This window comes from Mustelus asterias, chromosome 11 (assembly GCF_964213995.1).
Source record: "Mustelus asterias chromosome 11, sMusAst1.hap1.1, whole genome shotgun sequence".
NCBI classification, from domain to species: Eukaryota; Metazoa; Chordata; class Chondrichthyes; order Carcharhiniformes; family Triakidae; genus Mustelus; species Mustelus asterias.
Window position 1 is genome coordinate 57790864 of NC_135811.1, and position 24054 is coordinate 57814917.

Consider the following 24054-nt stretch of genomic DNA (forward strand, 5'->3'; position numbering starts at 1 on the left):
AGAGCACCCTCCGTACTCTCATCCCACATACTCCCCGCGTTGGAGATCTCTCCTGCCTCCCAAAAGATACACAAGGCCAACACACCCGGTGGTCCCATCGTATCAGGCAACGGGACCCTGTGTGAGAACCTCTCTGGCTATGTCGAGGGCATCCTGAAACCCATCGTACAAAGAACCCCCAGCTTCTTTTGCGACACTACGGACTTCTTAAAGAAACTCAGCACCTATGGAGCAATTGAACTAGGAACACTGCTCGTCACAATGGATGGCGCAGCACTCTACACCAGCATCCCCCACAACAACGGCATTGCTGCAACTGCCTTAGTATTCAACGCTGACAACCTCCAATCTCCAGACGCAATTCTACAACGCATTCATTTCATTCTGGACCACAATGTCTTCACCTTCAACAAGCAGCTTTTCATCCAGACACATGGAATAGCCATGGGGACCAAATACGCATCTCAATATGCCAACATCTTCATGCACAGGTTCGAACAAGACTTCTTCACCGCACAACCGACACTATATACTTTGATGACATTTTCTTCCTTTGGACTCATGGTGAACAATCACTGAAACAACTACATGATGACATCAACAAGTTCCATCCCACCATCAGACTCATCATGGACTACTCTCCAGAATCGGTTGATTCTTGGACACACACATTTCCATCAAGGACGGTCACCTCAGCACTTCACTGTACCGCAGGCCCACGGATAACCTCACAATGCTCAACTTCTCCAACTTCCACCCCAAACACATTAAAGAAGCCATCCCTTACGGCCAAGCCCTCAATATACACAGGATCTGCTCAGATGAGGAGGATCGCAACAGACACCTAAAGACGCCTTCGTAAGAACAGGATATGGCACTCAAGTCATCGATCGACAGTTCCGACGCGCCACAGTTAAAAACTGCACAGGTGTCCTCAGAAGACAAACACGGGACACGGCGGACAGAGTACCCTTTGTCATCCAGTACTTCCCAAGTGGAGAAGCTATGACTTCTTCTCCAGAGCCTTCAACATGTCTTCGAAGATGACAAACATCTCGCAAGGCCATCCTCACACCTCCACAGCTTGCCTTCACACAACTGCACAACCTCAAACACACCATTGTTCACAGTAAACTACCCAGCCTTCAGGAGATCAGTGACCACGACACCACCCAACCCTGCCACAGCAACCTCTGCAAGACGTGACGGATCATCGACACGGATGCCATCATCTCGCGTGACTCAGCCAACGTTGTCTACCTGATACGCTGCAGGAAAGGATGCCCCGGGACATGGTATATCGGCAAGAGCATGCAGACACTATGACAACGGATGAATGGACACCGCTCAATAATCACCAGGCAGGAGTGTTCCCTTCCTGTCAGGGAACACTTCAGCAGTCAAGGGCATTCAGCCTCTGATCTTCGGGTAAGCATTCTCCAAGGCGGCCTTCACGACACAACAACACAGAATCGCTGAGCAGAAAGTTCCGCACATGAGGACGGCCTCAACCGGGATCTTGGGTTCATGTCACACTATCTTAAACCCCCGCGAGTTGCCTGGGCTTGCAAAATCTCACTAACTGCCCTGGCTGGAGACAATACACATCTCTTTAACCTGTGCTTAACCCTCTCTCTACTCACATTGTCTGTAAAGACTTGATTACCTGTTAAGACTCACATTCCAACCATTATCTTGTAATTGAGTTTGTGTCGATATATGCCCTGTTTGTGAACCGAACTCTTCACTCACCTGATGAAGGGGCAACACTCCGAAAGCTCGTGCTACCAAATAAAACCTGTTGGACTTTAATCTGGTGCTGTGAGACTACTTATTGAACAGACAGTGATTGAGAGATTTTTGACCCGAGAGAGACACGACGACTCTTCAGCATTCATGACCAAAAAGACTGTGATTGATCGGTGTCTGTCCTGTGAGTACATGACTGGAAGCATGATCAGCACAGAATATCTACACAGAGAGAGATTCAGAGACATCAGCAGCAGTAACCAGGAATCAGCCACTGCAGAAGCAGCAGCAAGACCTTGAATCTATGACTCAGGAGACATCAGAATCCATCGGGAGAGAACATGATTACTTTACCTCTCCACGAGTAGTATCAGAGTCCAAGTTGTGAATTTGGATATTTTGAGAAGCTTTTCATAGAATCCCTACAGTGTCATTCAGCTCGCCTCTCTCCGGCAGAACAACACACCCAGTCCCGTAACACCATGTATTTACCTCACTAATCCCGCTAACTTACACCTCTTGGGACACGAAGGGGCAATTTAGCATCACCAATCCACCTAACTCACACATCTTTGCACCCAGAGAAAAACCACGCAGACAAGGGGACAGTCACTCAAGGCCAGAATTGAACCTGGGTCCCTGGTGCTGTGAAGCAGCAATGCTATCACTGTGCCACCATACCTTTTCAATACTTTGCGTATAACAAAGTCGGTCAGAGGTTGAATACTTTTTGTCCAACAAGTTTTGATGTCTGGTGTCTTGAAGTTTGTGTAGTAGAGTTTGACACTTGTGCAGTAACTTCGTAGAGTACAATAAAAGAGATTTATACCACTATTAAATCCTATGTTCCTTGGTTCCTTTGCACAATTTTAGAGATGGTGCAGGGAGAGAGAGACCTATGTAATCAAATGTATTACGATAACAGGACAAAAGTATCTGCAATCTATGGCTTCATTACTAGAGGCAAACTGTCGAGTGCTCAGTGATGCTTAGTTTGGGTGTCAGGGCTACTCAGATCATATTTTCCCCAATTCTTAACAAGTCAGGATTGTGATGGAACACTCCACATTTGCCTGGATGAGTACAGCTTCAACAACACTCAAGAAGCTTGACACCATCCAACAAAGCAGCCCACTTGATCAGCACCCCTTTCTCCACCTTAAACTTCCTTCGCTACACCACTTGCAACATTGTGTACCATTTAAAACTTGCAATGCAGCAGTTCATCAAGGTTTCTTCAACAGCATCTTCCAAACTGTGATCTCTACCACCTATGATGACAAGGGTAACATTGCCATCTGCCCGTCCCCCTCCAATTCACACACGCTCCCGATCATATCGATCAATGCTTCTTGACTATCGCTGGGTTCTAAATACTGGATCTCTCTCCTTAGGAGCAATGTGAATGTAGCTTTCCTACATGGACTGTACAGATTGCGCCATCAACTTGAGGTAAATACAGATGGTCGACACAGCCAGCAAAGCTCACGATAAAATGAAAGCTATCCTAAATATTTATAATACATTGGTTAGACTTCAGCAGGAGTAGTGTTGTTAATTGTGGGCACTGCACTTCAGAGATGATGTAAAAGAAAATTTACCGGGGTAACAGACTTCAGACTAGAAAAGCTGGGGTTATTCTCCACAAAACAGAGGAGATTTGATGGAGATGTTCAAAATCAATGCTTGTGATATGAACTACATCAGAAAAAAACACTTCCAGTGAAAGAATGGTCAGTAACCAGAAGATAAGGATTAAATGTGATTAGCGAAAAGAACCAATAGGCAAAAGAATGAAATCTTTTAAACAAAGTCAGCTGCTGTCATCTGCAATATGCTACCTAAAAAGGGTGGCGGAAGCAGATTCAATAGCAATTTGCCAAAGGGAATTAGACAAATATTTCAAGGCTAAAATTTTGCAGATCTATTGGCAAAGAACGGAGAAGTGGGACTTCTTAGAAAGCTCGACCAAAGAGCCAGCCCGGGCATGATGGGTCAAATAACCACCTCCTGTGCTGCATCACTTTGTGTTTCCGTATACTTAATAAATCCAATTTGCAGATTTAGATGCCGCTCCTTGGATAGAAGTACTATTTCACATTTAATTTAGTTTTAGCCCTTAAATTTTTGAAAGTTGGTTTCTGCTTTATTTTTTGTTTGGTAGTGTGACAGGAGAATGACAGTTTTCCAAACAGTTTTCCTTATATTCCCAGATTATATGCAGTGCATTTCAGCATTTGGAAGTATTTGGTTCTGTTTCAAACAAGTCTGAAACTTTCTACTGAGCAGTGAACACGATTTCAAACATTTAAACATAATCTAATCTGGATCATAAAATGACATTGTTGACTTAGCTGTGGCACTCTTGCTTCAAAATCAGAAGATCACAAGTACAATTTTACTTCAGACACTCATTTGACACTTTCAATGTAGTACTGAAAGCGACGCCATCTTTCTGCTGAGACATTGTACGTCAAGGTCCTTTCTGCCCTCTCATATGGGTATAAAAGATCCCATGACACTCCTCGGAGATTAGGGAGGGCATTCTCCTGTTGTCCTGGATATCACTTCCAAATCCTTCCATACATGACTGAAATAGATGGTCTGCCCATTTGTGTCTCTACTTTTTGTAGGACTTTGCTGTGTGCAAATTGGCTGCTGTGCTTCCCTACATTTCAACTGTGACTACATTTCAAAAGTACCATGAAGCACTCTGGAATGTCTGAAAACAGGAAAGACATAATATTAAATTATTTTTAAGTCGACAATTTCCAAGTCTAGGCCACCATGTTAGCTTCATACTCCTGATAGCAGAGACGACAGATTTCAATAGATATTGCTTTCTTTTTTGTCTCACACGATTCAAATTTCAGGCTCCTAAAGAATTTATTTTACCTGCTAAAGCATGCAATTATACACCACTCCGCACGGAACACAAATACAATCCAGCTGTTTTCACTTAACCACGACTTTCCAGTACTGAAGTACAATCAGTGGGTGCAGACATGAAGTCTGGAGATCTGGTGAATTTCTAGAATCAATCTAACCTTGTCTTGGTTTTGTGTAGAACATTTAAAAGGAACAGTATCGCTGTTGTAATTCAGCAACGAGCAAAACAGGAAAGCAGCAAGACATTTTACAAGCTTGCATTTTCTATTCCCTCAGAGAAACGTGCTTTTATTTACAAATTTTATCTTCACCAAATCAAACTGACAAATTTAAATAACTGCAAGTGCTTTTCAAAGCTTTATGCAAACATTATTACAGTGCTCAAGTGGTGAGAACTTGTCTTCAGTCTTACCTTAAAAAGTCCTACTTTTTCATCAATTAATGGAAAAGAAATTATCCCATTAAATCTGAACTATGACAAAACTGTCAGAAGGTTGTTTTCCCAACAATAAAGACCAGCTTACCAGTTCACATATAAAAAGAAAGCATAGCAAAATTTCTATGATCCAACACTCAGCCAACTGGAGTTTTCTATTAACTGGAATTCTAGGGTCATAGAACATTACAGCGCAGTACAGGCCCTTCAGCCCTCGATGTTGCACCGACCTGTGAAACCAATCTAAAGCTCATCTAATCTACACTATTCCAATATCATCCATATGTTTATCCAATGACCCTTTAAATGCCCTTAATGTTGACGAGTCAACTACAGTTGCAGGCAGGGCATTCCACGCCCTTACTACTCTCTGAGTAAAGAACCTACCTCTGACATCTGTCCTATATCTATCACCCCTCAAATTTAAAGCCATGTCCCCTCGTGCTAGCCATCACCATCCGAGGAAAAAGGCTCTCACTATCCATCCTATCTAATCCTCTGATCATCTTATATGCCTCCATTAAGTCACCTCTTAACCTTCTCTCTAACGAAAACAGCCTCAAGTCACTCAGCCTTCCCTCATAAGACCTTCCCACCATACCAGGCAACATCCTGGTAAATCTCCTCTGCACCCTTTCCAATGCTTCCACATCCTTCCTATAATGCGGCGACCAGAACTGTACGCAATACTCCAAGTGCGGCCGCACCAGAGTTTTGTACAGCTGCAACATGACCTCATGGCTCTGAAACTCAATCCCTCTACCAATAAAAGCTAACACACCGTATGCCTTCTTAACAGCCTTAGCAACCTGGGTGCCAACTTTCAGGGATCTATGCACATGGACACCGAGATTTCTCTGCTCATCCACACGACCAAGTATCTTACCATTAGCCCAGTACTCTGTATTCCTGTTACTCCTTCCAAAGTGAATCACCTAACACTTTTCCGCATTAAACTCCATTTGCCACCTCTCAGCCCAGCTCTGCAGCTTATCTATGTCCCTCTGTAACCTGCAACATCCTTCCGCACTGTCCACAACTCCACTGACTTTAGTGTCATCCGCAAATTTACTAACCCATCCTTTTACGCCCTCATCCAGGTCATTTATAAAAATGACAAACAGCAGTGGCCCCAAAACAGATCCTTGCGGTACACCACTAGTAACTGAACTCCAGGATGAACATTTCCCATCAACCACCACCCTCTGTTTTCTTACAGCTAGTCAATTTCTGATCCAAACCACTAAATCACCCTCAATCCCATGCCTCGTGGGTTGCGTCTGTTTTTTTGATTGGAAATGTTAAACTCGATGTGGAGATGCCGGCATTGGACTGGGGTAAGCACAGTAAGAAGTCTCACAATACCAGGTTAAAGTCCAACAGACCTCGTAAATTGAGTTTGTGTCTTTATATGCCGTTTGTGAACACAAGTCCTCACTCACTGAAGAAGGAGCTTAAAGCTCCGAAAGCTAGTGCTGCCAAATAAACCTGTTGGACTTTAACCTGATGTTGTGAGACTTCTTACGATGATAAACTCACCAGTCATTTCTATCAGTCCTGTTCTCACTCTGGTATCAGCCGACCACTGCTCTGCATTCCCCCTTGACACTGCTCAGTCAATTCACGTACTCCTGCACCTTTCATGAAATTTCAATACCCATATGATCATCCTGGAGCGCTCTCACTGAATAAAAATGGGGAACTCAGCTTGCATCTCAGTTAAGTGGCATATTTTATTATCTGGCAGCTCCCATTCCCCGAACATGCCAGATAACAAAGATTATCCTTCACAGGAAAATGTATTTAACTGTAATAGTGGTCCAAGTGTAAGGCACCATGGTGAGAATACAATCCACAACATCTACATACAGATGGCACTTTAGAAGGACATGGAAAATAGAAAAGCAATTCATTAATGTGATGGAAACCTATTTTTGACGATACTCCATGCACAACATTCAGGTCACTTTAAGACAGACCCAACTGGATTTCCATTAATAAAGCACAAATTCTTATAACCAATTATTTGGAGAGATGCAAACCAGAGTAGGTACTGAGTACTATTATAATTGGTAACATGGATAAATGCATCAATGTTGAAGTTGCAATTTCTGATTGGTCAACTGAGTGGATAGAGAAAAGAAAACTATTGCTTATCAGTTAACCAAATAAATAGACAGATGATGAATGAAATAATGTTACAAAATTGATGGACTGATTATCATCTTGTTGCATAAAAATGAACAGAGCATGGTGAAGGGAATGGGAATTAGAAACATAGAGCCCCTACAGCGCGGAGAGGGGCCACCTGGCCCAGCAAGTCTGTATCGACACTCCGAAAGAGCAGCCTACCCAGGCCCTCCCACCTGCCCTATCCCCATAACCCCACGCATTTACCATGGCTAATCCACCTAACCTATACATTTTGGGACACTAAGGGGCAATTTAGCATGGCCAATTCACCTAACCTACACATCATTGGACTTTTGGAGGAAAATAGGGTACCCGGGGAGTCAGAGGGGGATACAGCACAGAATAAGCACAGCACACAACATCGTGGGCCGAAGGGCCTGTTCTGTGCTGTACTGTTCTAATAAGGCACTTCAGACCATCACATCTATGCCAGTCAAAAACAACCAAGTATTCTAACCCCATTGCCTTGTATGCCTTGGCATCGCAAGTGCACACCTAAATATTTCTTAAATGGGTGGCACAGTAATTAGCACTGCTGCCTCACAGCGCCAGGGACCCAGGTTCAATTTCCGGCTTGGGTCACTGTCTATGCAGAACCTGCATGTTTCCATGTCTGCGTGGGTTTCCTCCAGGTGCTCTGGTTTCCTCCCACAGTCTGAAAGACCACCTGGTTAGGTGCATTGGCCATATTAAATTCTCCCTCAGTGCACCTGAACAAGCGCCGGAATGTAATGACTCAGGGATTTTCACAGTAACTTCATTGCAGTGTTAATCCAGGACATTGTGGGAGGCTAGGGAGGACATTGTAGGTCCCCTAGCAGAGATATTTGAATCATCGATAGTCACAGGTGAGGTGCCTGAAGATTGGAGGGTTGCAAATGTTGTGCCTTTGTTTAAAAAGGGCTGCAGGAAAAGCCTGGGAACTATCGGCCAGTGAGCCTTGCATCTGTGGTGGGTAAGTTGTTGGAAGGTATTTTGAGATACAGGATCTACAGGCATTTAGAGAGGCAAGGATTGATTAGGGACAGTCAGCATGGCTTTGCGAGTGGAAAATCATGTCTCACAAATTTGATTGAGTTTTTTGAAGGGGTAAGCAAGAAGGTAGATGAGGACAGTGCAGTTGATGTTGTCTACATGGACTTTAGCAAGGCCTTTGACAAGGTACCGCATGGTAGATTGTTGCATAAGATTAAATCTCATGGGATCCAGGGTGAGGTATCTAAATGGATACAAAATTGGCTTCTTGACAGGATGTGGAGATGCCGGCGTTGGACTGGGGTAAACACAGTAAGAAGTTTAACAACACCAGGTTAAGGTCCAACAGGTTTAGTTGGTAGCAAAAGCCACAAGCTTTCGGAGCCTTAAGCTCCTTCTTCAGGTGAGTAGGAATTCTGTTCACAAACAGGGCATATAAAGACACAAACTCAATTTACAGAATAATGGTTGGAATGCGAATACTTACAGCTAATCAAGCCTTAAAGGTACAAACAATGTGAGTGGAGAGAGCATTAAGACAGGTTAAAGAGATGTGTATTGTCTCCAGACAGGATAGCCAGTGAGACTCTGCAGGTCCAGGCAAGCTGTGGGGATACAGATAGTGTGACATGAACCCAAGATCCCGGTTGGGGCCGCCCTCATGTGTGCGGAACTTGGTTATCAGTTTCTGCTCAGCGACTCTGCGCCGTCATGTGTCGTGAAGGCCGCCTTGGAGAACTCTTACCCGAATATCAGAGGCCGAATGCCCGTGACCGCTGAAGTGCTCCCCAACAGCAAGAGAACACTCTTGCCTGGTGATTGTCGAGCGGTGTTCATTCATCCGTTGTCGCAGTGTCTGCATGGTTTCCCCAATGTACCATGCCTCGGGACATCCTTTCCTGAATGAACACCGCTCGACAATCACCAGGCAAGGTATCAGGTAGACAACGTTGGCCGAGTTGCAAGAGTAGGTATCGTGTACCTGGTGGATGGTGTTCTCACGTGAGATGATGGCATCCGTGTCGATGATCCGGCACGTCTTGCAGAGGTTGCTGTGGCAGGGTTGTGTGGTGTCGTGGTCACTGTTCTCCTGAAGGCTGGGTAGTTTGCTGCGGACAATGGTCTGTTTGAGGTTGTGCGGTTGTTTGAAGGCAAGAAGTGGGGGTGTGGGGATGGCCTTGGCGAGATGTTCGTCTTCATCAATGACATGTTGAAGGCTCCGGAGGAGATGCCTAGCTTCTCCGCTCTGGGTAGGTACTGGACGACGAAGGGTACTCTGTCCACCGTGTCCCGTGTTTGTCTCCTGAGGAGGTCGGTGCGGTTTTTCGCTGTGGCGCGTCGGAACTGTCGATTGATGAGTCGAGCGCCATATCCTGTTCTCCAGCTTCCACCCTAAACACGTTAAAGAAGCCATCTCCTACGGACAAGCCCTCCGTATACACAGGATCTGCTCGGATGAGGAGGATCGCAACAGACACCTCCAGACGCTGAAAGATGCCCTCATAAGAACACGATATGGCGCTCGACTCATCGATCGACAGTTCTGACGCGCCACAGCGAAAAACCGCACCGACCTCCTCAGAAGACAAACATGGGACACGGCGGACAGAGTACCCTTCGTCGTCCAGTACTTCCCCGGAGCGGAGAAGCTACGGCATCTCCTCCGGAGCCTTCAACATGTCATTGATGAAGACGAACATCTCGCCAAGGCCATCCCCACACCCCCACTTCTTGCCTTCAAACAACCGCGCAACCTCAAACGGCCCATTGTCCGCAGCAAACTACCAAGCCTTCAGGAGAACAGTGACCACGACACCACACAACCCTGCCACAGCAACCTCTGCAAGACGTGCCGGATCATCGACATGGATGCCATCATCTCAGGTGAGAACACCATCCACCAGGTACACGGTACCTACTCTTGCAACTCGGCCAACGTTGTCTACCTGATACGCTGCAGGATAGGATGTCCCGAGGCATGGTACATTGGGGAAACCATGCAGACGCTGCGACAACGGATGAATGAACACCACTCGACAATTACCAGGCAAGAGTGTTCTCTTGCTGTTGGGGAGCACTTCAGCAGTCACGGGCATTCGGCCTCTGATATTCGGGTAAGAGTTCTCCAAGGCGGCCTTCACGACACACGACGGCGCAGAGTCGCTGAGCAGAAACTGATCGCCAAGTTCCGCACACCTGAGGGCGGCCTCAACCGGGATATTGCGTTCATGTCACACTATCTGTAATCCCCACAGTTTGTCTGGACTTGCGGAGTCTCACTGGCTGTCCTGTCTGGAGACAATATACATCTCTTTAACTTGTCTTAATGCTCTCTCCACTCACATTGTTTGTACCTTTAAGACTTGATTAGCTGTAAGTATTCGTATTCTAACCATTATTCTGTAAATTGAGTTTGTGTCTTTATATGCCCTGTTTGTGAACAGAATTCCCACTCACCTGAAGAAGGAGCTTAAGGCTCCGAAAGCTTGTGGCTTTTGCTACCAAATAAACCTGTTGGACTTTAACCTGCTGTTGTTAAACTTCAGAACTGTTCTTGACAGGAGCCAGAGGGTGGTTGTAGAGGGTTGTTTTTCAAACTGGAGACCTGTGACCAGCGGTGTGTCTCAGGGATCAGTGCTCGGTCCACTGTTATTTATCATTTATATTAATGATTTGGATGAGAATATAGGAGGCATGGTTAGTAAGTTTGCAGATGACACCGAGATTGGTGGCATAGTGGACAGTGAAGAAGGTTATCTAGGAATGCAACGGGATCTTGATCAATTGGGCCAGTGGGCTGACAAATTGCAGATGGAGTTTAATTTAGGTAAATGCGAGGTGATGCATTTTGGTAGACTGAACCAGGGCAGGACTTACTCAGTTCATGGTAAGGCATTGGGGAGAGTTACAGAACAAAGAGATTGAGCGGTACAGGTTCATAGCTCCTTGAAAGTGGAGTTACAGGTGGACAGAGTGATGAAGAAGGCATTCAGCATGCTTGGTTTCATTGGTCAGAACATTGAATGCAGGAGTTGGAACGTCTTGTTGCAGTGTACGAGACATTGGTAAGGCCACACTTGGAATACTGTGTGCAGTTCTGGTCGCCCTATTATAGAAAGGATATTAAACTAGAAAGAGGGCAGAAGAGATTTACTAGGATGCTCCTGGGACTTGGTGGTTTGAGTTATAAGGAGAGGCTTAATAAATTGGGACTTTATTCTCTGGAGCATAAAAGGCAGAGAGGTGATCTTATCGTGGTCTATAAAATAATGAGGGGCATAGATCAGCTAGAAAGTCAATATCTTTTCCCAAAGGTAGGGGAGTCTAAAACTAGAGAGTATAGGTTTAAGGTGGGAGGGGAGAGATACAAAAGGGTCCAGAGGGGCAGTTTTTTCACACAGAGGGCAATGAGTGTCTGGAACAAGCTGCCAGAGGTAGTAGTAGAGGCGGGTACAACTTTGTCTTTTAAAAAGCATTTAGACATGGGTAAGATGGGTATCAAGTGATATGGGCCAAATGCAGGCAATTGGGATTAGCTTAGTGGCAAAAACTGGGTGGCATGGACAAGTTGGGCTGAAGGGCCTGTTTCCATGCTGTAAACTTCTATGACTCTAACGTAAGTCTACTTGTGACACTAATAAATAAAAAGTCCAATTGTTACGTGGGTCTCTGCCGCCACCACCCTTACAGGCACTGAGTTCCAGACTTCCACTACCTTCCTCACATTCCCTGTAAATCTCTTGCCCTCTACCTTAAATCTATGCCCCCTGCCCATTGATCCCTCCATCAAGGGGATAATTTCCTTCCTGCCTACTCTATCTATGCCCCTCATAAATTTTTACATCTCCATCATGTCCCTCCTCAGTCTCCTCTGCTCCAAGGAAAACCACCCCTGTCCATCCAATCTCTCTTCAGAACTAAAACTCTCCAGCCCAGGCAACATCCTGGTAAATCGCCGCTGCACCCTTTCCAGTGCTATCACATCCCTCCTATAATATGGATTCCAGAACTGCACATAATATTCTAGCTGTGACCTAACCAACATTTTATATAGTTCCAGCAGAACCTCCCTGCTCTTAAACTCTATGCCTTGGCTAATAAAGGCAAGTATACCATATGCCTTCTTAACCACTTTATCCACTTCTCCTGTTAACTTAAGGGACCAGTGTCCATAGATACCAAGGTGCCTCTGATCCTTGGTGCTTCACAGCGTCCTACCATTCATCATGTATTTCCTTGTCCTGCCCAAATGCACCACCTCACACCTATCTGGATTAAATTCCATTTGCCACTGATCAGCCCATCTATATCCTCATGTAATCGAAGGCAATTCTCCTCACTACTTACCACCCTACCAATTTTCAACCTGATCAACCCTCTACATTCAAGTCATTTATAAAGAATGTGCAAACTCCAAACACACACCGTAGTCCAAAATCAAAGCCAGGTCCCTGGCACTGTGAGGCAGCAGTGCGAACCACCGTGTCACCCTGTCATGTCCAGGTGTAATACGACAATTAACAAAATGGTAGTTTGTTTCTTACAAATTGTTAGATTTTGTCAGGACAGCTGAAAATTAATTTCAATGTAAGAATTATATAGTGGAACTTTCTATGCTTTGTTAAATACAAAACCTACATTCGTGCAATGGCTGCAAGGAGCATTATAAATTCTAGAAATAAACTTCCAAGACTCAAATTTAGAGTTCAACAGTTATGCATCTCTCTGATCTCGAGAAAACATCATATTGACATGCAAAACAGACCTCGTTAGATTCCTCAGTCACTTAAAGATGAACTCAAAGTTCAAGTAGTGAGCAAAATCCAAGATTTGAATTCTTGTACATGCAAATTTTGCTGATTTAAGATAAAGAGGAACTCAAGGCAACAAAACTGGTCTCAGTGTCCTTGGGCAAGACATAGAACAATGAGAGCATACAAGTGTGCTCAAGAGAAAACAAGAATGAGTACTATGTGAAAATGCAATCAAAAGAAAGAGAGATCAAAAGTGCAAGGCAGGTCAATTCACCAATAAGAAACAGGAAATCATGAAAAAGCATGACTGAAAGAGCATGAGAAAGAGAGAGGAAAATGAAAGACATACAGAAAGTTGGACTGAAAGACTACAGGAGTCAGGAAAAACGAATGCGAAAAACAGGCAGGGAAAGAATGGAACAGAGATGATGAAAATAAGACAGCAATTTGAGATGGCAGCGGGAAAGACTGAGGGGTAGAATATGCCCAAACAGTCAAGCAAGTGGGACAAGGTGAATAAGAGAGCAAAGAGAGCAAGGAATCAAGGAAGAGAGATGGGGGGGGGGGGACAACGGCACAGAGAACAACACAGTGAGGTAAAGAGATAGATAAAGCTGGAAAGGTGAGAAAAAGGAGAAAGTGAAGAGAAAAAATGAAAAAGATAAAGAATGAGAAAAGGGCGAGAGAGGGGAAAAGTACATAAAAAGGCAGTCAGATGCACAAAGTGTCAGCAAAACAGAAAAAGGAGAGCAGAGGAGAAAAAGCAAAAAAGTGTCAGAAAAGAAAAACAATATTCCTATTATTGATGACTGTTTTTACTGTGAAGTGCAAGTAACATTATAAAATCAAATAGAATGATCGAATCATGACAGCATGTTATATTATGTTACACGTTAGTTATGTCAGGATCAAGTTCAGATGTCGCATGCACTGACGACACCACCGTAGTGGGTTTGTTCTCAAACAATGATGAAACAGAGTACAGGAATGAGATAGAGAATCTGGTGAACTGGTGCGGCAACAATAATCTCTCCCTCAAAGTCAACAAAGTGAAGGAGGTTGTCATCGACTTCAGAAAGCATAGAGGAGAACATGCCCCTGTCTACATCAACGGGGACGAAGTAGAGAGGGTCGAGAGCTTCATGTTTTTAGGTGTCCAGATCACCAACAACCTGTCCTGGTCCCCCCATGCCGACACTATAGTTACGAAAGCCCACCAACGCCTCTACTTTCTCAGAAGACCAAGGAAATTTGGCATGTCAGCTACGACTCTCACCAACTTTTACAGATGCGCCATAGAAAGCATTCTTTCTGGTTGTATCATAGCTTGGTATGGCTCCTGCTCTGCCCAAGACCGCAAGGAACTACAAAAGATCGCGAATGTCGCCCAATCCATCCATGCAAACCAGCCTCCCATCCATTGACTCAGTCTACAGTTACCACTGCCTCGGCAAAGCTGGCAGCATAATTAAGGACCCCTGGCACCCCGGACATTCTCTCTTCCACCAGGAAAAAGATACAAAGATCTGAGGTCACGTCCCAACCAACTCAAGAACAGCTTCTTCCCTGCTGCTGTCAGACTTTTGAATGGACTTACCTTGCATTAAGTTGATCTGTCTCTACACCCTAGCTATGACTGTAACACTACATTCTGCACTCTCTCTTTACCTTCTCTTTGAATGGTATACTTTGTCGGTATAGCGCGCAAGAAACAATATTTTTCATTGTATGTTAATACATGTGACAATAATAAATCTAATCAACATACCAATTAACATTCACAATTATGGACATGTGGACCATGTACTGGAGAGCTTCATGTGCCCATAAAACTGCACCTAGTCTGACACTCTGCCATCAACACAGAAGGTTGAAAAATGCAGAGACACACAGATGGACATGTGGAGGAAAGAAAGGGATGCCTTTTAGCACATGTACAATTTTCAGAGCACAAGATTAACTGTTTCTTTGAAGCACAATAAAAAGCAGAGTTTCAAAAATTTCTAAATATAGTCAAAGAAAATTGAGCCTTTATATCATCTGGGTATTCACTGTGCAATTATACAGATTAGATATGAATAACCTGATGATACACCTCTACACGGTTCCTTTAGGTGACTCGACACCAAGGGAGGGACCAGCTGCAACTACCCCTCCTCATCACAGGATAGTTGAGAGTAACTTTTTACAACTGTCAGATTACACGATATGGAAAGCTAGCAAAAAAATGACTTTGGCAAAATGCTAAATATGAAGATATTTGAAATGTTCATGTAAAAACTTTACAGCATTATTAAACTACTACACAATACACATCATACTTCAAACATTGCATCATCCCAACCCATCATTTCAGCAGTCACACATCGTTTCAAATGAACTGGAACAACTTGCTCATTTCAATGCATGAAATATCTATCAAATGTATTCAAAGCCTTGCATCAGGTGTGCATTTATCACTTAATTCCTGCCTGTCGTGTTTGGATCTAACATTTCTAATTCCTTCGAACTTTAATACAGCCTCATGTCTCTCCTGCCACTTTGCTTTTGAGCCATCACATTGCTACTCAGTGCTGTTTGTCTCCAAAGACACTCTCACAATGACGAGTCACTTCTGCCAAGTTTGATTTTAATTTCAAATGTTAAAATTTTAGAAGGCCTCCCCCATTTTCTGCATGCTTTCCAACCCTTTCATTTTGTCCTATGCTTGCAACCTCCTATCTTTACTTCAGTTCTGAGCCAGCCTGTAGTCTCCTGCAAAGACATAATAATGCAAGTTTGCACCTTACATTTGCTAACTTGGATATACAATTCTTCTCTGAAAGTCCATATGAACAGTGTCCTGAGGCACATCTCGCAAAACCATGCTTGTGACTTTGTAAAACAATTCACTGACATCATACATGACTTGCCCATCTCAACCCATGCTGAATCTTTCCTAAACAATGACAATTGCATTTCTTCAATCCAAAGGATAATTCTTCAAACTAGACAACTTTCAACAATTAAGATCAACATTTCTATAATTTCTTCCCTTATTTCTATTAACACCCTGAGGTGAAAATTGACAGGTCTTAGAGATTGGTCTCAGAGATGCTGGCCAAACAGAAAGTATCTGTTTTAGAATTAAAATCAGAAAAAGTGGTTATAAAACTGGAATACTCAAGATTCAGGACCACTGCCACATGGTCCATCTACACTAGCAGCCATGTGATAATGAGCCATTTAAGAGAATGGCACAAAAATTAAATGAATTTTATAAACTTAATGTTTCTAAGCATAAAAGTCATGAAAAAGGCAAATAAAATTTACTGTAAGTTCATCAAGTAGCTGACATACCTACTATTCAGAATTCACTCAGAACGAGCAACATGTACAGAAGATTGTATAATGCAACATATTTCATAAGGTGCAGACACACACGGCTAAATCAGCAACACAGACAGAAATACAGCTTCCAATTTAAGTCACAGCTATTGTCTGAACACAAGATAACTTCTGATTTTTCATATTTATCACAATGAATGTTAAAAGTATTCCCTTAGAAAGTGCTGTGCCCATTTAGATTTTGTGAAGTCTCACCAACTGACAAATTATGACTGAATTTCAGATGCTCTTACAAACTGATGCTTCATCACCACAAACAGGAAGACCTAAAGTTGATGCACACTTCTACACTACAATGACCAGAATTCAAAATATTAAAATCAATTTAAAATGGTTACAATGGCCCACTCAATAAGCATTTGATTACATTCTTTGATGTTATTTAATGCCGCTTGCATAACATACAGGCCATTGAGTCCCAACTCATTAGTGCTGGTGTTTATACTTCACACAAGTCTCATCTCATTCCATCTGCCACATCTCAGCCTTTCATTTTATTATACCCTTTCCCTGCATGTCATACTAGTCAATTTGCCTTTTGAAAGAATCCAAGTTATTTGCTTATCCAATTCCTGTATTAGCAAGTTCCACGTTCTTACCTTTGAGTAAAGAAACTTCTCATCTCTGTTAGATTTTTAACAACAATCTTGCATTTTTGAGCCTCTCTTTTTACTCACCCACATCTTTTTCTGATCTACCCTATCCAACCCAATTAAAATGTTGAAGTCCTTGATCACCAAACAGTGGTAGTGACGTTGGGGATGGCATCAAGCAGGAAATTAGAGATGCGTGCAGTAAGGGTACAGCAGTTACGATGGGTGACTTCAATCTGCATATTGATTAGGCTCACCAAACTGGTAGCAATGCAATGGAGGAGGAATTCCTGGAATGTATAAGGGATGGTTTTCTCGTCCAATATGTCAAGGAACCAATGAGAGAGCAGGCCATCCTGGACTGGGTATTGTGCATCGAGAGAATTAATTAGCAATCTTGTGGTGCGAGATCCTTTGGGGAAGGTGACCATAATATGGTTGAATTCTTCATTAAGACGGAGAGTGACACAGTTAAGTCTGAGACTAGTGTCCTGAACTGAAGGAAAGCTAACTTTGATGGTATGGGACGTGCATTTGCTCGGATAAGCTGGCAAAAGATAGGCTGACAGTGGATATGCAATGGCAGACATTTAAAGAACATATGGATGACCTGTTCAATCTTTCCCAACAGCAATAATATCTCAGTTAAATTATCTTTGATTTGTTTTGCACTTCCTGCAGTGTTTTTCCAGTTTGCACACCAGAATTGTGCACAGTACCCGTAATGTGGCCAAATCAGGGTCCTATACAAATTTAACAGAATGTCAACACTTCTGAAGTCTAAACAAATAAATCAGTATTTTGATAAAAGCAAGAAACTGTGGATGCTGGAATCTGAAACAAGAACAGAACATGCTGGAAAGTCTCAACAGGTCTGACAGCATCTGTGGAGACAGAATAGAGCCAATGTTTCAAAGGGTCATCCAGACAAAACGCTGGCTCTATTCTCTCTCTACAGATGCTGTCAGACTTGCTGAGATTTTACAGTTTTTGTTACATCTGTACTTTGTTTGCATCTACTCCATTCAGTTTCTTATTCTAAGATATTGGTGATGCATGTATTTTTTTTTCCACCAAAGTCAATCACCTCACACTTATGTGAAAGTTAATTTTGTCTTTTAACAATCCAGTCTGAAAGTTTGAAACATCTATTTGTATTATGTTGCATTTTTCTGTGTTAGTTATGCTCCCACATTTTGGTCTCACATGCAGATTTTGATATCCATCCACTTACTTATTCCTACATCCAAATATAAATTCTGAACAATGGTCCAAGCACCAAACCTCGGGGAAGACCCGCTTTCACCTTTGTTCATCCCACTCTGCTTTTTTTTTAAAAAAACAATTTGCTATCGATTCAGCTACTTATCCCCAACTTTGTCACGATCCTGCTGTCTGGTACCTTACCAAAAGATTTTTGAAAATCCAAATACATGACATTGACTAAATTACCCTTTGTTGTTTCCATTACCTTGTCAACCTTTTCAAGTCCACACCAACTATGTTTTTTACTACAAGGATTTGGTTTTCCCTTCCCCTTCAAATCATCCAATTAGACAAAACTATACCTATCAAAGCAACAGTTGATCAATAATTATGTACATGTCAACTGTTGATGACAAGGCAAAGTAACACTGGCATCTTCCATACCATCCATATTTTAGAGACAACTTGTGAATACTTAAACTGTAGTGCACTGTCAAGTGGGTCTATTGTATGTTGAAGCTTAAATTGTTGACACCAAGAACCATGGACATGTATGTCACTATTGAAAATTACTGAGAGTACACTGGCATGATTTAAGTGTTTGTCGTGTAATGTTGTACCAAATTTGTCTAACTAAACATTGACATTTCCATTTTTCTGCAGAATCTTGGAAAATATGGCTTCCGAATTATTTACCGGGCACAAAAACTAGCATCTGGATGCTTCCCTGCAGCCATGAATATTTTGTGGAGTGGGGGTGGGGGAGCAGTCATGTGTACGCCAAACCAGCAGCAACATAATCACCAGAAGGAGCAGTCCTAGAAATAGCTCTAGGACAAATGCCATGTTATTTATTCTCGGATAACACCACTGTCGCGATGCCAAACATATGCAAGCACGAGTATTACAAAACATCAGGATCATGCCACGCTCGCAGTATAATTACTACATGTACTTCTAACCTGACGGCATTTGTTCTCGCTCTCTTGAGGACCACAACATAACAAATGAGTACTCCTGTATTTAAATATCCTCACACAAGTTTCTTCCAATGACTAGGGGATGTTAATGCCACAGTCAGATTTAATGCAATGATTTAATTTTAATTGCAAATAATAAGAGTAAATCACTGTTCGTTCCAAACCAGGACTTGGCACTTGACAAAAACACATATACAGGAAACTAAGTGTTTGGAGAGAATCTCAAGGCAGCTGCAAAGTCCACGATGCACACAGAGACTGACAGGCACAGAGAGAGGCACACACAGAGACAAACAAACATTCACACACAAAGAGATCCAAACAGTTAGAGACACACACAAACCCAGACACATGTACAGGCCGGCAGGGACCCCTCCACCACAGACAGGCAGACATGAAGAGAGACACACAGACAACCAGACAGAGGCACAGGCCGACCCAGACAGACAGAGATGGACAGGCAGAGAGCGGCTGTGTGTGTGTGTATGTATGGGGGGGGGGGGCAGTGCTGTGACTCGGACACTCACCGACAACTCTCTGTTGGAGGCTTCTCTGTAGGAGACGGCTCTGATCACCCCGGCTCGCCATTGCCATTCATGGATTCTCGACACGTCCAGCTCCCGGCCGCTGTTACCCACACACACAAACCGCTTACCGACCAGCTCCATCCGAGGAGCCGGCGCCATCGCCTCCACACACACACACAAACCCCTCCCGCCCAGCTTCAACCTCACCGGAAAAAAAACACCTCAGCGCACTGACATAATGGAGAGCGGAGCGGAGCTGACGGGGGGGGGGGGGGGGGGGGTTTATTATTCAGTCGGAAAGCCGCTGACCGGCTCCCTGCCGCCGCCGCCGCCGCCGCTCGAGCTTCAGCCGCTGCGACCCGCACGCACACAAACGGCCTGTATCCCTCCGCCAGCAGCCGGAGGAACTGCCGCTGTCTCCGTCCGCCAGCCCCCACGCGCTTCCCCCACCACAGCAAATAGTGCCCCAGCAGCAGCAACAACACTGCCCAGTACACCCTGCCTCTCCCTCCCCACACTCACAGCTCTGTGTGGGTCAGTGCTGTCATCTCCATTCAGGACACCCCACCCCCTGACACATCGTCTGACAAGAATTCATTCAGAACATATGGAGAACATTAACCAGATGGTTAATATCACAGACACGTACTTCAGCAGTACGTATGTTTCCCTCTCCAATTCTGTAGCCTTTTATTCCCCCATGTTTATCACATTTCTATTTTTTTTATTGTTGTTGATGAGCTGCCTGCACTGACAGCTCTGGTGTGTGCGTGTGTACAGTCGGCGCCGTCTAATGCAGATTGATGGCATTCGGTGAAATTAAATCTGGTGGAGTATTAAATTACAGCCAGCCTTCAATCGTGTGTGTGGTGTAGAGTAGAAGGGAATTTCCCTAAACCTGAGGTCGTGTCATTCAACAGCGGATCTCTCCCAGCAGCTCACCGCAGTGCCAAGTGCATTCTCGCTCAGCTGAGAGCTGACTCTGACCTTAACCCTGCTTCGTGGCTGTCTTCCTCCTCGGGTGTAACACGAAGCACATTTTATCGACCAATATAGCTCTTTGTACTGCCACCTCAAACGTGAGACTGTGCAACAGAGAACAGCAGGGGAGGGGAAAAGGGCTGGGAAATAAAGGCACATCTTCCAATTATAACTGCAGGGCCATTAAGCAGAAGAGCTGAGATGAGGATTGTAATATTCCATGGCTAAAACGGGTGGCTTAACTAAAATCGGTGCAAGTATTCATTACAGACAGCTCCAGACCCCATTACCAGCAAACTGCATAATTTCCCTGTCGTTTTAAATCATTGCAAATGAATAGTTTTTTCCGATTTGGCTTTCTGTGATCCCAAACTAAAACACATAGGTCTGTAAAAGATGAAATGTACTGTGTATATCAATTCAGAAGACAGTGGTAGCTTTTCATTTTGTAAGAAATTTACACAACCCGTAATAAGCAATTCTCTTGAATGTAAACCAACATTTATACATGTTAATAAAACTTGAAATTTGCAAGAGGAATTGTTTTAATTTAAGTTTGCCGGTGCTTTGCACTGAATGTATTTTCTTGATTGAGTTCTGCCGTGGGTCCCAATGTTTTCAGTTAGTTTATTTAAACCAAATATCTCAATTAAATATAATCTGAAGAGCAATTTTACCAATTTCAAATTAACCATTAACTGATGATAAAATACACAATTAAAGTTAGAAATATTATAAATTAATGTGAGTGTGAATCTACTCAATATTAATCTTGCTTGTTGCGACGGTTGGGGGGGGGGGGCGGGTGTTGCTCTTATACAGTACTCAGTTTTCAAAGATTTCTGGATGAGAAACCTTCTACCGACAGGACATACTTGCAAAAACATCCTGCCCAAGGCTTAAAGCGGGACCAGTTCGTTACTCAAGACTGGACCCTCCCATGTACGGAGAAAACCGTCCTTGATTTTCTCTAAACATGTCCCTTTTAAAAAAAAGAAAAGTGCTGTAGGTTTCCGGATTCCCGCCTCGTTGAAGGTTCTCCAGATGTATCGACTGTATTTAGTTCTATTTATTTTTGCTCACGATTTTGCCTATCCCCAGCTGACCTTGTCGCTGAGTCCTCCCACTTTTTTCCCACGCCTGCATTATTGCAGTTAATGTCTGATTCAAAACAAGTATCCGAGATGAGGTTTAATTACCCCCCACACTGCGTCCCTGAAGAATTGCTACAGCCAGTTCCACAGCAACTTGAAGGAAGCTTCCCACTTTCTGTTAACCAATGAGCTGCCGGTTTTTGGAATTGATCCAAGTACAGGAGCTGTGACTAAGTCACAATTAATGTCATTGTAGTCCATTCAGATTCACAGTATCGAAAACAATTGCTGATAATGAGGGGCAGGAACAGATATAATGAAAGCATCAGATTTTTAAATAATATTTTTGGTGTAACGATCTACATATTTGTATCATAGAATCTTGTAGCCCAGAAGGGTACCATTCGGTCCATGCTCTCTATGCAAGCTCTTTCAACGTGCCGCTCGATTAATATCCTCACTTGGCACGATGGTACAGTGGTTAGTGCTGCTGCCTTACAGCGCCAGGGACACAGCTTTGAGTCCAGCCTTGGGTGACTTTGTGTGGAATATGCACGTTCTCACCGTGTCTGTGTGGGTTTCCTCTGGATGTTCCGGTTTCCTCCCACAGTCTGAAAGGTGTGCTAATTAGGTGCATTGGCCATGCTAAATTCTCCCTCAGTGTAACCCGTACAGGCGCTGAAGTGTGACGACTAAGGGATTTTTGCAGAAACTTCATTGCCGTGTTAATGTAAACCCATTTGTCATGAATAAATAAACTTTAAACCCAAGGTTAGTATCAAACCTTGGTCCCTGGCGCTGTTAGAGAGCAGTGCTAATCACTTTGCCACCATGGCAGCTGGTGGAATTTAAATTCAGTTGACAAATCAGGAATATAAAGCTCGTCTCAGCAATGATGACCATGAAGAGGGCTCAGATTTGAGGTGATAATTAATAGAGCCAGACATGACATGAGTATTTTTTTCACACAGGTGTTGTTATGTGTGATAACCCCATGAGCTCCATGGGGAATCTCTAATTGATCTCCCAGTGGGGCTCATAGAAAATGAGTTTCCTTGGTAACAGGCAATAGCCTGCCCAGTGGAAGTCATCACCTGAGCCTTTTATAAGGCAGACACCAGGAAAGTCTGCGGAACTATTGTCTTGATGGGACTTGTGTATAAGAACTGTTTCACAACAGTTGTGAGAGTTGTTGTTCCAAATGGGACTCATGTGTCCTGGACAATGAACCCCTGGATGGTGAAACTCCAGAAGGCAAAACACTGGAAGGCAAAACCTCGAAAGGTGACAGATAACTTACAATGGATTCCATTTTCATTGGAAAGGAGGTTGTTTGCTGCTGAATTAAGGAAGATATTATTGCTGTTGTAATTATGTCAGCTTGTTGGTTTAATTATTATGACATTATAATGTATTTGGGTTGTAATTTATAATGTATTTGGATGAATTGTTTAAATAATAAGAAAATTGGGACTTCTATGAGAACTATCGTCCCAGTTTGGACTTGTGTGTCCTAGAAGGCGACTTCCCAGAAGGTGAAATCCTGGAAGACAAAACCCCAAAAGGACTTTTATGGCATTTCTCTGAGGCTGGCATCAGGCTAAAAAGGGAAAAGTGTGTGTTCCAGCTAAATGCAGTAATGCACCTTGGGTACAGAGTCGACAAGGACAGACTACACTCTGTCGAAGAGAATGGAAGGGAATGAATTGGATAACTCAACCACAGCATTATGGGCTGAATTGCCTTCTTTCTATGTTGTATCATTCTTTGATTCAATTGTTCCCAACCCCTACTGTTTCCCCATTGCCTCTGTAGTTTTCCTTTTCAAGTATTTATCCAATTCCCTTTTGAAAGTTATCATTGAATCTGCTTCCATTATCCTTTCCAGATCATCGCAAGTCCAATTAAAAATAAAGTTTCAATCTCTCCACGAGTTATTTTGCCAATTATTTTAAATCCGTGTCCCTTGGTTCCTGACCCCATTGCCATTAGTAATAGCTTCTCACTGTCTACTCTGTGAAAACCATTCATAATGTTTTAAAATTAATAATTGATTATTATAATCTGTTCCACTTTCAATAAGTCTGCATTAATGACACTGTCTGTAAAGCTGATATTGTGAGGTTAAATTAGGTCAAATATTAATATTATTCATCAGTATGTGGTAATTATTAGCAGCTTCTGGAGCAACATTCACATTTCCAGTCAGTAAATCATTGCCAGCACAACTGCATAGAATCATAGAATGTAGAAATCTACATAATATTGAACTGAACATTAAATGAGGGTT

The 24054-nt window shown here is 43.2% G+C and overlaps 1 protein-coding gene across 3 annotated transcripts in view; it reads right to left on the bottom strand.

Annotated features, from left to right (window-relative positions):
* Positions 1-20060, bottom strand: part of jmjd1cb (jumonji domain containing 1Cb) — a 306094-nt gene extending 286034 nt beyond the window's left edge. For 2 of the 3 annotated variants that reach the window (XM_078223635.1, XM_078223634.1), the window contains exon 1: positions 19690-20060. In XM_078223635.1, coding sequence (XP_078079761.1) covers positions 19690-19848 — 159 coding nt within the window. In that variant the 5' untranslated portion in view covers positions 19849-20060. The remainder of the gene's footprint in view (positions 1-19689) is intronic. The other variant, XM_078223636.1, reaches the window with a different exon arrangement.
* Positions 20061-24054: the final 3994 nt, after the last annotated feature.